At 39.6% G+C, this 16,022-nt stretch overlaps 1 protein-coding gene across 2 annotated transcripts in view; it reads right to left on the bottom strand.

The window, feature by feature from the left end:
* The window catches only part of wdfy3 (WD repeat and FYVE domain containing 3), a 109,982-nt gene that overhangs the window by 20,737 nt on the left and 73,223 nt on the right, over positions 1-16,022 (bottom strand). Inside the window, exons 31-45 of one of the 2 annotated variants that reach the window (XM_061672726.1) lie at positions 15,437-15,633; positions 14,722-14,856; positions 13,422-13,601; positions 12,831-13,064; positions 11,281-11,380; positions 10,212-10,372; positions 9,205-9,434; positions 8,968-9,077; positions 8,710-8,892; positions 7,639-7,802; positions 7,486-7,563; positions 6,117-6,347; positions 4,520-4,685; positions 2,647-2,819; positions 778-926 (exon numbers count right to left, since the gene is read on the bottom strand). In XM_061672726.1, the coding sequence (XP_061528710.1) occupies positions 778-926; positions 2,647-2,819; positions 4,520-4,685; positions 6,117-6,347; positions 7,486-7,563; positions 7,639-7,802; positions 8,710-8,892; positions 8,968-9,077; positions 9,205-9,434; positions 10,212-10,372; positions 11,281-11,380; positions 12,831-13,064; positions 13,422-13,601; positions 14,722-14,856; positions 15,437-15,633 (2,491 nt within the window). Of the gene's footprint in view, positions 1-777; positions 927-2,646; positions 2,820-4,519; positions 4,689-6,116; positions 6,348-7,485; positions 7,564-7,634; positions 7,803-8,709; positions 8,893-8,967; positions 9,078-9,204; positions 9,435-10,211; positions 10,373-11,280; positions 11,381-12,830; positions 13,065-13,421; positions 13,602-14,721; positions 14,857-15,436; positions 15,634-16,022 lie in introns of both variants that reach the window. The other variant, XM_061672725.1, reaches the window with a different exon arrangement.

Raw genomic sequence — 16,022 nt, 5'->3', positions numbered from 1 at the left:
CACATCTGCCTCACAGTTCTGAGGACCGGGGTTCATATCCCAGCCTTGCCTCTGTGGAGTTTGCATATTCTCCCCGTGCCGGCGTGGGCTTTCTCCGGGTACTCCTGTTTCCTCACACATCCCAAAAACATGCCTGGTAGGTTAATTGAATACTCTAAATTGCCCGTAGCTGTGAATGTGAGTGTGAATAGTTGTTTGTTTATGTGCCCTGGGATTGGCTGGCGACCAGTTCAGGATGTAACCCGCCTCTCGCCCGAACATAGCTGGGATAGGCTCCAGCACGCCTGCGACCCTTGTGAGGATATGCGGTACAGAAAATGGATGGATGGATAGATGGATAATATTTATTCCACAAATGCAATATTAATCAGGATACAATGTTTAGACTAGTGGAGCACATACAACATATTCTTGCCCCCCAAAAATGTTGTTTTCCCTTCCTTTTTAAAAAGTTTGGTAAAGATGGTATTACACCTTTTTAATAGACGGTGTGGGTGGAGAAGAGGGAATGTGGCAACTCTTTTGACATGTAAAGTGGGTGCGCCAAATCTTCCCAGCTGTTGAAGGGGTGCGCCAACTATTTGGGGATGTTGAAGGGGGTGTGCCACCTTTTTGGGCCTGTTGATTATGATGTTAATGATGTTGGGGTGTCTACATCTTAAAAATGTTTGGGTAAGACTACTCAACTTTTTTTAGTGCGCCAACTGCTTTGGGATGCTGAAGGGTGGTACGTGGCTTAAAAAGTTTTAGAAAGGCAGTACTAAAGTCTAGACGTACTTGGGAGGAAGCGTGTCGATGTCCCTGATCTCTCTGGACACGGTCATGGTGTACCCATCAATGACATAGAAGTGTTCTTTTCCAAAGAGCAGCAAACCCTCGCTGGTGTCCAGACCCTGAACACGGGCACAGCGGTACATGTGCTGGATCTAAACACATATCACACAAACAAACACCACATCAAAATGTGTATATCTCTTGAGATTTCCGTAGCAACTTTACAAGCGGCTGCCATCTTTGTGGAATTTTATAAAAAACATGGAACGAGCACTTAAAATGCCTCCAAAATCCTCCATAATAAATAAATTTGTGCAAAAAACAATTGATTGCTAAAGTACATGACCTATTCTACTGCCTACACTGCTCTTCTCACCAATAAGGTTCCATTGGTGCTAGTGAAGTTGAGTTTTTAGGGCAAGTGACGCCATTTGAAATATCACAGTAATTTTGACGCATCAACTTCTTGGAATGTGTGTCTGTACGAGCGATTGGTGGATGTGAATTCCCCCACAGGCACGATAAACAAAAGTTGTTTTTTAGGAACTGGTTTAAATAACCCATCCAATCTCCATCATAACGTGAAAACTATATACAAATAATAATACAATTGATAGTTAGAAACAGACAAAAAATGTGGCAACACACAGGTAGCTAAAAATCTCCCATGTTGAAAATAATACTAATAATACTACTACTAATAATAATAATACTAACATAAATACCTTGTTGCCTGCTGCCGCAAAAGAGGGAATTGAAGTGTCCTGAAAACTGAATTTGGTTGTCCTTAAAGGTCCCCTTCCATCAGAATCAATTTTTTCCTACTGTTTCATGCATAATATGAGTCTGTGACATGGTCTAAGATTGACATCCATGCGGTTTGTTGTTTGAAGGCAAAAGCCCTTGGAACCCCAAAACCGCTTGCAAACAACGATTTGAAATCGGCAAAGGTGTGATGTAGTTTTGATAATTATACATATTCATATATTATACCTGACCTCTTTGTGGCTGTTTCCCGCCCACTCAACTCATCTGAACGGCAAGATGGCATTTCTAGGTTTTAAGCAAACGAATCTCAGCTTCTGCAGAGCCATAAAAATACACTCTATAAAATATGCATATGTTGTGTTTTACAACAATAACTAGTATATTTGTAATTTTTAATGGAACTGTGGTGGATGAAATAGCAAGGCTTGCATTCACTGTCGTCAGCGATGGTCATCGCGGCAACTTCAATTCACATGATTGGGACCGAAGTATGAGATCAAAATAGCCCCTCTTTTAAAAAAAAAAAAAAAAAAATTCCTGTTCAGCTGTTAGGCCAAGCAGACTGGAGAATCTGTATCCATTTTATGCAGGAAGAGTTTTACTGTGCAACAGTATAGTTTTTCATAGTGCCGCTGTGTTTTTTTTTGTATTATAATGGATATTTACTTAAGATTTCAGTCAGACAGAGCGAGGTTTTAAATAACAACAAAAGACAGGACATTAGCTGTAAGAAAGCGTTGCATTGTTGGCCAACTAACAGAGAACGTTAGTTGGTTGAGATTGGACGTGTGGGTGACATAAGAGAGGGAGCTATTATGAGCTCTTCTCCCACTCCCATTCATGTGAATTGAACTGGCTGCGAAAAAGGTACGATTTGAAAGTAAAACTATTTTTTCACAAGACAAAAGTGTAAACAATAATTTATTATTTTTTTTCAAGAAATTGTTTTCTATTTCAAGAAGAAAGTTAAAAAAAAATTCTGGAAAAAAGTGGAATTAAAAAAAGGTCATATTTTTACAGGAAAAAAAACCTACTTTTATTAAAAAAAAAAAATTCTAGGATAAAGTGTTTATTTTATTTTATTTTTTGCATTTATGTGTGTACCTTTTCCCCCTCCTCCAGTAGTCGCAGCAATGCTGTGTTGTCAGTGCGTTGCTGCTGCTGCTCCTCCTCTAGCCCACCCGACTCCAGAAGCTGATCCTGGATCTGATCTTGAGCATCCTCGTCGCCGCCATCCGCCGTGGACCGAGAGCGCTTCAGTGGTGCCTTCACCAGACCTGAGGAAAGAAATACTGTTATATATCCAGAAAAATGGAGTAGAAGGCATAATATTGCATGAATAGTTAGTTCTCCAACAGGCAACATTATGTTAAAATAATGTTAGTCGTATTTCAATAAAGTTGTATTTTTTTTCCTACAAAAAAAGTAATGTATTGGGAATAAGTGGTATTTTATTATATTTTTTAATATCACATATATATTATTTTATATAATGTTTCAAGAAAAAAAAGGTAAATATGAGAATTAAGTTATATTTTTCTAGAAAAGAGACATTAAGAATAAAGTGTTATCTTTTTCGAAGAAATGGTAAAATTTGGAAAGAGGCCATGGGGTAATTATACATGCCATATGCCATTTTTTTTTTTTTTTTTTTTTTAGAAAAAAATGCCATTTTATTAGATGAATAATGTTATTTGTCCAAGAAAAATGACAGTTTATGAGAACCCCCCCCCCCCAAAACGTGTAATACTTATTGTAACATGCCTGGAAATTCACCACATTCAACATGGTCACAATGGCCACACGATATTGGGAAAAAAATGACATTGCAATTTCTTTAAACCTGCGATATACTGTATATTGAGATGTGAAATAATACAGGATCAGTGCTGGGAAGGTTCATTTTCTACACGAACTAGTTCAAAGTTCAGTTGATGATTCAAAAATAAAATAGTTAATAATTAAATATTTTGAACTAAGTTCATCGGTCCAAAAATGAACTAGTTTATAGTTCCTCTTTTTTCAATATTGTATGCTGCTGATGACTTATTATCCTCAAAATACTGGCATTTCATTTCCCCATTGTTGCCACCTATTTAGGCCACACTAGTAGCCAGCTGCAGCTTTCACCCTACAATCGCAAAAACGTGTTACTTGAACGGTGTTTTTTTTTTTTTTTTTTTTTAAATGAGGAATTAAAACAAAAACAGTACTGTAGTAAACACGCAACACAGTATGCCTGGAATGATGGTGAAATTATATTGATAACTTTCGATTCCCAGCAGCTCTGGCTAACTATATTAACAAAATATTTTATCTTATCTACTCTTATATTACAAAAAAAAAATGTAGATTCTGGAACTAACAAACTTTGTCGGCGGCAGTTTAAAAGACAAATGGAAAATATTTTTGGACACATTTCTCGATTTAAGCTAGTCCATGGAGGCTCCTCGACGCTCAAGGCTTGCTCCTTCATGTGCATTTAAGACACTTGAGATGCTCCTTAATGTGGTGGCGTTACAACAACTTGCAGGTCGCGTTCAATGTTTTAAGGAGCGAGGAGCTAGGAACATTGCATTTAAGGGACTTGAGATGTACCCATTGTTTGGACCTGACGGTCCATTTTTATCCGATATCCGTTATATCAGGGTCCATTTTACCGAGGTTCCACTGTGTAGCTAGATTAAAAGCACATTTTTATTTTAAAAGAAGCCATCGTACACCAAGATTTCTTTTTTTTATTCTTTCTAGAAAAAAAAGCAGAATATATCAAGAACAAGTTGGTATTTTTCTCTAAAGAAAATGCACAATTTACCAAGCATTAAGTATTTAGGAAAAGTGCAATAGGGGGATTAAAAGTGCAATTGAGGATTAAAAAAAATATTATTTTGAGGGGAATTAAACCACAATATTCCAAGAACAAAGCGGTCATTGGTCAAGTAGCCCCTTCAACCATTTCCTGTCCTGTGTGTGTCACCTTTGACCCTGGCTATGGTGTCCTCTCCGTGCTCAGGTTCGTGCTGGGTGGTCTCGCCCACGCTGCTGTGCTCCACTGAGTGTTGGTACATTCCGGGGTTGCCCGACAGTAGGCGCATGTAGTACTCTTTGCTGTCAGCGCTGATGGCTCGGCGGTAGCGCACTGGCTTCTGCCCCGGGAGGGGGTAAAAAATTTTTATTAAAAAATGGTATTAAAAAAAACAACATTAGTTGAATTTAATTTTAAATATAGATTGTTTTTAATTCTGCATAGCAACAAGTGAATGATTAGGCATGGCTCATTTGTTCAAATTTTCTTTACCGGTTTGTTATTGGGGCTCAAAGAATTCTGGCGAGCAACATGTGGCCAAGTGGGTGTGACTGGTACATGCCAATTGTTTAGTGGTCTTTGGGGCACCAATGATGGTACAAGACAAATTCTTTGTAAAAATTTTTAAAATAATAATAATAATAAAAAAAAAAAAGTTTCATTCCTACTTTTAAGTTTTTTGTTTTAATTAAATATTTTACTTTTTTTTTTTTTTAATTTAATTTTGTATTTAAATATATATATATATATATATTGGCTCTCAAAAAAGTCTGCCTAGCAACAATTGGCCTAATGAGGTGACTAGTATATTGAATTGAATTGAAAATTGTACTGATCTTCGGGACTTATTGAATTCTACCTAGCAATAAGTGACCACATGAGGGGACTGGTATGCCATGTCGATTGTTTTTTAATTAATATTGGGTCTCAAAAATTTCTACCTAGCAACAAGTGGCCCAGTGAGGTTATTAGACCGTTTCTTGGTTTTACAGGACTCTACGCTAACCTTTGCACAAGTCGCGCTGGTGCCAACAACTTCTTCAGTTGGTCGTGCCCTATTTTGACGAGGTAGAGCATGAACATGGCATACCATAGTTAAGTATGAAGTAAAGATTAACAGTGACTTGAGATATGAGATTTGCAAAATATTTTACTATGAACAAGTTTGTCAGCAACAAGCAGTGGCAGTCAAAACAGGTCAATTCAATTAAAAAACAAACAAACAAAGGCTTTTCTTTTATGTGATAATTAGTTTCAGAGGGTCCAGCTCTTATATAGTGAAGGCTCCTAACCCTCTTCCCCTGGGAAAATCACTTAATTACTACAACCAAATGATTGCCATACATTTAAAAATGACTCTCTCTCTCTCTCTCTTTCTGGGAGTGTGCAGGAGGAGGAGATTGCAGTGGAAAATAAGGTGAGTCTCAACCATTAAAACATGGACTTGCGCAAGTGCGACAAGATTAAATTTTTAATCGCACAAGCTGACAAAAAGGTTGCATGTGCGACCAATTTGGTCGAAGTCTCCAGCCCTGCTTTAGATGCACAACTGATGGTGGGTGAGAAATTCTGCCTAGTAACAACGGGCCTAGTGGGCTTGACTCTTATTTTTGCTTTTTTTTTTGTATTGGTCTTGGTGACTCAATAATTCTGCCGTGCAACAAGTGGCCGATTGAAGTGACAAGTATATTAATTTTTTTTATTGGTCTTTGAGACTCAATGAATTCTGCCTAGCGTGCAGATTGGAAAGTTTACTTAAAAGGCATACCTTTGCCGAGTTCATGTTGTTTTCTGTCTCGGGAATGTATGGGTAGTGGATGTAGAACATGTCGTTGCGAACCATCTTCTTGCGCATTCGACACGGGCCCTCCGTCATCTCCAATATGAACTTGTCCAGGTGGGAGCCGATAGGCGGGCCCCAGAGGCCTCGCTCGCGAAGAAGCTCGTACTCGATGGACGCCCACTCCTCCGTCACGTACTTGAGCGCGTTCTGCTGCCGCTGGGAGAAGACAGGAAAAAACACAAACACCACATGTTAGACTTACACATACAGTATTCTGCCTAGCAACCCTGGTTATTATACTTAATGAAAACCAACGAAAAAACGTACCTGCCTACAATACAATGTAAGAAAAAAAAGGCATAATATACAGTATCAGGAATAAAGTGGTACACTATATTGCCATTTGTGAGGTCACACAGTGATGTTGGACGAGAAGGCCTGGCTCTCAGTCTGCACTCTAATTCATCCCAAAGGTGTTCTGTCGGGTTGGTATCAGGACTCAGTACAGGCCAGTCAAGTTCATCCACACCAGACTCTGTCATCCATGTCTTTATGGACCTTACTTTTGTGCAGTGCTATAGCCCTGTTAGAAATGGAAGAACCCTTCCCCCAAAGTTGGGAGCAGGGCTGCAGCTATCGAATATTTTGCTATTTCAGTAGCCTACTAAAGATTTTATTGAATAATCAAGTATTTGGATACATTATATTAATAATAATACTGATAATTATGAATACACAAGAAGAAATAAGCCAGTTCACTTAAAAACGAATGACCAATTGTTTTTCATTTTTAGATTAATCAACTGTTTTATTTCTTAAATTCCCATTGAGCAGCAAACTGCATTTTCCTGTCTAGAAATATTTTCAGTCAGGCACGAAAACACATATATAAATAAATTTCTTTTTAAACTTTTAAAACAAGCATTTTTTTCTTCTTAGCATTTCTTGTAAGCATAAAAAAAACCCATAAGGCATTAATCAAAAAAGGCATAAGGAGGTTGTTGTGCAACTTTACTTGAGCAGCTAGCATTTTATTGGTAGTACATATTCATACAGTAGGTTTGTGGCTGTGTGTTTATTAGCTAAGACCAGACTAACTAAACTAAAATGCAGATGAAAATGAAGGTGCTGAAAAAATTTAGCCTAGCAAAAATTGGCCTGGTGGACGTGAATGGTATATTCCAATTTTGATTGGTCTTAGGGGGCCCAAATGATGGCGCTCAACTAATTTTGCCTAGCAACAAGTGGGGGGGTGACTGGTATATTCTAATTAAGTTTGGGGTATTTAGTGACTTTCTGTGTCATTTTCTAAACTTGTTGTGCTAATAAAGTTTGTTGAAGGCAAAGTAGATACCTCTTGGTGTTCTTTATACTGCATGGCCACCAGGTCTCTCACCACGGCGATGTGCGTGAACATCCACTGGAAAGCTTCCTGTGGTGTCAAAATAAAGTGAGTGACACTACTGACAAATTGCCATTAAGAGCGTGAATTTGTATTTGCACTGGCCTGCGCGGAGAGGCTGTTCTTGTTCAGGCTGTTCTCCTTCTTGTGGCGCCGCACGCCCGTCAGCTTGGACAGGCCGAAACCGCTGCTGACCCGCGACAGTTTGGACTGGGTCGCCATCGCTGGCGCCGCAGCCTCGCCACGGCTAATGTACTTCCTCTCGTGGACTGAAATTAAAGACACTTACGTTGTATGTCTTACTAAGCGGTTTGTCGTTCGTGCCACCACTATATTGCAGATTTTTAAGCGAGCGTTGATTGTGGGATTTTTAAACAATACAGGCAAGTCCGAATTTAGAGTTATGCGTGTTTAGTGTAGTACTACATTGTGCCACAACATGCCAGGGGATTGAACCCAGGTCCTCAGAACTGTGAGGCAGACGCTCTAACCAGTCTCGCACCGTGCTGCCGCTGACCTAATTATTCAACTAATTCAAAGTTTTCCCAGTTTTTATTCAAATTTGGTAGACTGTATTTGGCACTGTAGACGACTGGTTAGCACATCTGCCTCACAGTTCTTGGGACCGGGGTTCAAGTCCCCGCCTGTGTGGAGTTTGCATGTTCTCCCCGTGTCTGGGTAGGTTTTCTCCGGGCACTCCGGTTTCCTCCCACATCCCAAAAACATGCATGGTAGGTTGATTGAAGACTCTAAATTGCCTGTAGGTGTGAATGTGAGTGCTACTATGTGCCCTGCGATTGGCTGGCGATTGGCTGGCAATCTCTCGCCCGAAGATAGCTGGGATAGGCTCCAGCAGCCCGCGACCCTAGTGAGGATAAGCGGTAAAAGAAAATGGCTGGATGGATGGATTTGGTGGTGCACCGAGGTAAATTTAAAATGGTATGTTGCTAAGTTTAAACTGGTTTATTGAAAGTTATACTTTTGTAAAAGTTTTGTTTATTAGATCAAAAGTAGAGTGTTGGCATTCTGCTCTGGATCAATTCATCAATTAATCATACATTAATTAACAACCAATTTACACTACACGACTGAGCGACAATATAAAAATACAGGTTCCAGGAACAGTTCAAAACCACGTTCTTGCACAAAAAGACAAGAAAATGCCACGTTCTTTACCCAGGTGGTTCTGCCAGCTCTTGAGAGCAGGTTCCTCCAAGGCGGGCCGGGCCGTGGTGATGTCCACGTGGCCGCGGTCGTTGCAGGGCAGCGACACCTTGAAGATGTCCTCCAGCATCTGACGCTTGCTGTGCATCAGCTCCGTCCACACGCGGTTCACCGCCTTCAGCAGCAGCTGGCGTCCTGCAAAAGCCCATCCATTCCAATGAAGACCTCCACAAAGGCAAACAATGGTTAAAAAAAACAAATCTGTCTCACCTTCACTGACGTCGTGGTTGTGCGCTGCGTCGCTCTCGTTCTCCGGCGACATCATGACGTGCCACGTGGTCATACGGGCCTCCGCCTCCAAGCCGAAGCCCTCCGTGCTGCTGCACACGCACACGTACACACACACACACACACACACACACACACACACCACAATTAAACCGTAAACCACAGACTGTGTCCTACATGTGCCAACAATCTGCCATATCTTTCTCAAGCCAGCCTTACCTGCCGGTGTGCAGGCAGATGAAGCTGTGCGCCAAGCAGGCCACAAAGTCCTGGTCGTGGTTGCCTGGGCCGAGCACCAGGTTGCGGTTGACGGTGAGAACGCGCAGTGCGTCCAACAGCGCCACCTGCTGTGCCACCGTCTTGTGCGGCCGGCACAGCTGGTAGAGTACTGTGCGGTTCAGGCAGTGGTATACGGCGTCCAGAGATAGACCCTGAGAACGCCTTTTGGCCTGAGGACCAAAAACAAGATTTGCTTAGTATTATTTATAAACACTTCGGCCAAAACCTAACTTTTGGTGGTTCACCATGGCATATTTGTGCACAACTAGGCCAAAAATATCATTTTTCTTACAATACAGTATATAATGTTATAAGTGAGCAAAGGGGAGCATTTTTGCGCCAAAATGCATCTTTTTGTGGTCAAATCATCGTATTTTTATGCACAAATCTTGCATCATTGTGTTTTTTGGGTCCAAAATACAACTTTTTGCTTGCCACCATTGCATTTTGTGCACAAATATTATACTTTTGTGGTGTTTCCATTCAAATATTTTACCTTTGTGTGTTTTGGAGGCAAAGTGAAGCATTTTTGTGCCCAAATACTTATATATGTTTCCTCCCACATCCCCAAAACATGCATTGTAGGTTGATTGAAGACTAAATTGCCCATAGGTGTAAATGTGAGTGTGAATGGTTGTTTGTTTACATGTGGCCCTACAATTGGCACATATGCGACCAGTTCAGGGTGTACCCCGCCTCTCGCCCGCAGATAGCTGGGGTAGGCTCCAGTAGGCCCGCAACCCTAGTGAGGAGAAGCAGCTCAAAAAATGGATGGATGGAATTAGTTTTAGGCATTTTAATGACACTATATTTGGGTTTTGGAGCAAAAGTTTTGTGGTGAATACTTCATTTTTTGCCCACCTTTGTGAAGAAATATAGATTTATACCTCGAGTTTTATTAAATCATGTTCCAATGTGTGTGTGTGTGTGTGTGTGTGTGTGTCTACCTGTCCAATGAGCTGCACGATGAAGTCCATCACCAGCTTGGAGTCCTTGTTGAACATGCCCTGCCAAAGCTTGTCCACCACGCGCTGGCTGAAGTAGAAGACATTGTGCACCAGGATCTGGTAGCTCCCACCACTGCTCAGGGGCAGGGATGAGTCCTCGCCTAGGAGAAGGTGTTTTGGTTACAATATATTTTGTTTTAGTGGCAAAGTGATAATATAAAAAATAAAATAAAACATTTTGTGGTCAACAACAATATACCATTTTGTTGCAAATAAAATTGTATCTTGGGATAAAATATTACTTTTTGTGGTCAATCATTGGAATTCTGTATATATAAATGTTAACCTGTTTGACCAAATATAGCATTTCTTATTTTATAATAGTGTTCTGGGGCAAAGTAAGCAATATTTCTGCCGAAATACTACATTTTGCGAACAACTATTACATTTTTGTGAATAAAGAGTACAGATTTGTGGTCAAATATGGCATTTTTGTTACAGTTTATGGTGTTTGGGGCAAAATATGGTATTTGTGGTCACTCATTAGAATTCTGGACACAAATGCTAACCTTTTGTGGTCAAAATAGCATTTTTGTTAGTGTTTTTGTTACACTATATTGTGTTTTGGGGCAAAGAGAGGGATCTTTATGGCAAAAGATGACTTTTTGTGGTCAACTAGTGTACTTTTTGTGAACAAAGAGTACATAAGAGTCAAATATAGTATTTGTGTCACAATATATGATGATATGTGGGTTAAGTGTATCATTGCTGTGACAAAGTACAACTTTTTGTGGTTTACTACTTGCTATTTGAAGGAACAAACACACTTTCTGTGGCAAAATACAGCACTTTGGTAACAATACAGTATATTATGTTTTGGGGCAAAATAAAGGTTTTTGTGGTCAACCATTCCACAAATATTATACTTTTGTGCTCAAAGATATCATTTTTGTTCCAATATGTAGTGCTTTGGGGACAAAGTGCAGGATTCTTGTGCCAAATTACAACTTTTTGCTGTTAGAGATGATTATTTACTTGCAGCTTGATTAGTGTAAAGATCGCATCTTACCAAGTAAAACATCAGCAGCCAGCAGATGCTCCATAACGCCGTCCAGGATGTTGGACTGGAACTCCTTCTGCTGAGTTCTGGTGGAACGCTCCGGAGACGCCTTTAGATCACAAGATAATGAGAGCACTAAAGAGAATGTAGACAAGTGTAATGGAGAAAATTAATAACTACAAATTGAAATTTCTGTAGAAATTGCGTGTGAATGCAAACGAGCTGATGTGAGACTGAAATGCTAGGGAAGTCATTAAAATGGAAGAAACATTCAACGAGGGACTGAAAAAATTATCATTTAAATGAAAGAGGTATTTCTAAAATGTTTTAATGAATTTTGGCAATTAGTAAAGGAAAATGTAGAATACTGAAAAAAATGTAGGTATTTGGGGGGTGTAATTATTTAGTAAGATATTCTGAATGAGGTGAACATTTTTAAGTTTCAATCAATGAGAAATGTGGAAGAACAAAGTAAATATTTAAAACATGTCTTGATTTGGGAATTACATGTTGACAATGTGGGGATTTGGGGACTGTAGTAAGTAGTTCTGTCTTGAATGAGCTGAATATTTTGAAGTTAGAAGGTTTGAATCAGTCGAGAAATTTCCGAGGAGGAGGACAAGAAGGACATACAATATCTCGTATTCTGGGAATTGTATGGTGCAAATGAGGCAATTTGGGGAATTTTTCTATGTCCTGTATGACCTGAACATTTTGAAGTTTCAAGGTTTGAATTGGCCAAGACATTTTGAATAATAACATGGAATATGTGAAATACTGACAAATTTGTTAATTTTAGGAATGTGATAAACAGTTTGGTATATACTAACTACTGAATCAGCAACACATTTTTTAATTGGAATGGTCAAGGAATGTGGTTACACGTGTATAAATTGACATGGAAAATGTAGAATAAATGATCAATTTTGTAATCTTGTGAATGTTAAAATTAGTTCTGATTATGTCATGAATGAGCTGATCATTTTGAAGTTTGCATTGATGGATAAATGTGGAAGGACAAGGGATTTTTTTGTGCGAAAATGTGGCAATTTTGGGAATGGAATAAGTACTTCCATGTATGCTGAAGATTGGTTTTCGGGGGCATAGAGCTGTGATCAATCACCCTTTGATACGATTTTTAACAAAACAGCCTTACACAAATGTCTCTCACCTCACTGTTTTCACTCGTTATAGTCTGAATTAACATCCTGAGTTTAAATCTTGAGACGACAAGAAAACACAAGTGAGGAAGGGGCAGAGTTTTACGACACTTCTCAGACAGTGGAGCGATCAAGAGAGATAAAAGATTTGTTCTCAAGCTATTTTCAATATTTTTAAATACTTAATAATACATAAAAATAACAGACCGTATTTGGACATACGAGGTTTCCACCTGACAGTGACGATGTGTCAAATATCTGTATTGTTTTGGGAACATTTGGAATCAAAACATAATAATAATAATATATAATAATATAATAAAAAAAACAACAACATAAAACTGGGAATTTAGGGAATGTGAAAAATGAAAAGTTTGAAGTTGGAACGGGAACACCCACCTCGAGCAGCAGGTCAATGACTGGAGTCTGCTTGGTGGCGGGCATGACGCACATGTTGTCCATGATGAGCGCCCTCATGAAGTCAAAGACGTACTTCTTGGCCGGGTGGTTGGTGAGCGACGTCTTGGAGCCTACGTTGCAGTACTCGGACTGGCTGCGGTTCATGCCAGAGTCCGAGCCGAATGCCTTCAGCTCCTCGATGGGCGAGCCTGCCTCGTCGTCCAGGTCGCTCACCTGCTAACCGTCACGCTGTTAGCGCTGGCTGCTACGTGCTAAGAGCGAGGCTACGCTGTTATTACCATTGTGCTTGCATGTGTATAACTTGCTGTTTTAGCATTTACTTAACAATTTAGCGTAGCTGATACACTGCTTTCAATTTTGTGGATTTCAATATTTTAAACGCCAGAAAACACACATATACACAAATAGTAGAAACACAACTCCAACAATCAATCAATTGCAACACACACAGTTGTCACTAGAGCAGTAAGCCACCATGTGTAGTAAAAGGTAAAGTAAAGGGTGTTAAATGTCGCTGTTTGCTTTGAATGTGCGACAGTGTCTCCCTCCGGTGGCCAAATGCAACATTACCATCTCAGAGTAGGGTCTCATGTTAAAGGGGAAGACGGCGGCGGCCAGGGCACACAAGAATTCGGGACTGTGCCACATGGGGGCAAGGTCGGGGACGTTGTGGTACAGGTAGCGGAAGAACTGCATCAGTGTCACCGGGTACTCGCGGAGCCACGATCCCTCCTCCTCGGACTGCCACGGCTGTCGCGAAACACACATTTTTGCCTTCAACCACTGCATTTTGGGGCACAATATGAGGTATTTTTGTGCAAAAATAAAACTTTTTTTGGTGAACTATATTGCATTTTCATGTTTTGGGGAAAATGTTTGTGCACAAAGACTGTACTTTGATGGTTAAATACTTTATTTTTTCTTACAATATTTTGAGTTTTTGGTGATAAAGTTTAGTACTTTTATGGCCAAATATCTGCTTTTTGTCAAAATATTCATAGTGGAACCTCGATACCATAGACTATTAGGGGCGGGGGGTGGTCAGATATTGCTGATTGCTCGTTACATTGAAGCACTTTTGTTTTTGAGGCCATATGCACCCATAGTACTATACAGTACGAAATTATTGTCTGTCTCATTGCCTGTCTCCCATTGAAAATGTGTGGCGCATTATGAAGCGTAAAATACGACAACGGAGACCCCGGACTGTTGAACAGCTGAAGCTGTACATCAAGCAAGAATGGAAACGAATTCCACCTACAAAGCTTCAACAATTGGTGTGCCTCAGTTCCAAAACGTTTATTGAATGCTGTTAAAAGAAAAGGTGATGTAACACAGTGGTAAACATGACCCTGTCCCAGCTTTTCGGGAACGTGTTGCAGCCATAAAATTCTAAGTTAATGATTATTTGCTAAGAACAATAAAGTTTATCATTTTGAACATTAAATATCTTGTCTTTGTAGTGTATTCAATTAAATATAGGTTTAACATGATTTGCAAATCATTGTATTCTGTTTTTATTTATGTTTAACACAACGTCCCAAGGAGGTATGTTTTGTGTGTGTGTGTGTGTATATATATATATATATATATATATATATATATATATATATATATATAAAACAGTAAAACATGTTTGTACACAAATCACTTTTGTGGCCAAATATGCTGTTTTTGTAATAATATATAGTGTTTTGGGGGCAAAGTGCACAAATTACACTTTCGTGGCTCAATATATCATTTTCAATACAAAATAGAACACTTTGCCTTTTTGTGGCCAAATGTAGCATTTGTGTTACAATATTTTGCCGTAACTGATTGTGGACAAACAATACACTTTTGTGCACAGATCTTGCGGTTTATGTCTTACCAGGTTGAGCATGCTACGCAGCATGGCGAGCAGCAGGAAAGCAGCCTCGGTGCAGAAGGTGTGGATGGAGCCCACCACTGTGGCGCTGGACGCCGGCACGCCAAAGATGAACATCCACATGGAATCAAGGTCGAACTGAAACACAAAGCGTTGGGCAATGGTCAACATGAATATTCATGAGGTTAATTAATATTCATGAATATGCAGCGGAGCCTCCAAAGCTGAACACCCTGGGAAGAATAAAGTCGCACGAAACTTCAAAGCCACCCATTGAAGTACTGACTGTTTTTCTTTTTCTTTGGCTTTTTCAGCAACTCTTCTTACTAAGTGCTGAACAGCTTTTTATATGAGATACAATGGTCACAGTTTGACCGAGGAAAACACTATTTCTATTTCCACATGCAGCTGTTATAAATTTTTATTCACAAAGCATAATACTTACCATTTCAGTTTAATTTTATTGTCGGTTAATTATTATCTTGGAACTGTCTGGTTTTGACAATGACAATACCCTAAGTAAAGATTATTTGCTTCAATGTGGAGCCAGAAAAAAAAAAAAAAAAAAAATAATAATTGTACTCAATTCACAAAACAATTGAGATATCTACTTTTGCGTTTCAACTCTCCATTTGTTTTAGTTTGTGTTCAACTTTGGACATTCCACCTAAATTAGTTGTAAAATAATAAAGTAGTATAAAAGGTTTGTGGTACTGACATGTACCTGCAGGCTGTCTGGCAGCTCAGTGACAGGCTGCTGCAGGAAGAGTGCCATCAACAGGAAGTAGAGGTCAGGTACGTTGGTGTGCTTTGGCAGCAGTGTCTGTAGCACCGGGAATCCCGGGAAGTGGCAAGCGTCACGGTTGATCTCTCGCACTGTGGACCGGCCACCGGCGCTGCGCCCCACATTGAAGCCTAGAAACACCACGGAGGGGTTAGCTACTGGCCCCTAGTGGTAACTCTGAGAATGAAAGAGTTGCAAGGTGGTTGGTTAACTAATGATTTTGCCTCTATTTGGGAATAAACTGGCAACATCAAGACAACTTAAGCATTATATTGAGTTAGTGATGGTATCACCGTATCGATAATTGATATCCAGTAATCTCTCATTTATACCGGGGGTTACATTCCGCAACCCCCCGTGATAGATGAAAATTCACAAAGTAGTGATCACATACAGCTATTAACATTCAAATACTGAATATTCACACAAAAACGTCGTAGTAACATACGGACAGTTAATATAACAACACTCACTAGCGTACTGTATATTCTTTCTAATCTGTGAAAAAGGTTATTTAAGT

This window comes from Phycodurus eques, chromosome 3 (assembly GCF_024500275.1).
Source record: "Phycodurus eques isolate BA_2022a chromosome 3, UOR_Pequ_1.1, whole genome shotgun sequence".
In the NCBI taxonomy this organism is placed as follows: domain Eukaryota; kingdom Metazoa; phylum Chordata; class Actinopteri; order Syngnathiformes; family Syngnathidae; genus Phycodurus; species Phycodurus eques.
The sequence above is the reverse complement of the archived record's forward strand: the minus strand, read 5'-3'. Positions and strand labels throughout refer to the sequence as shown.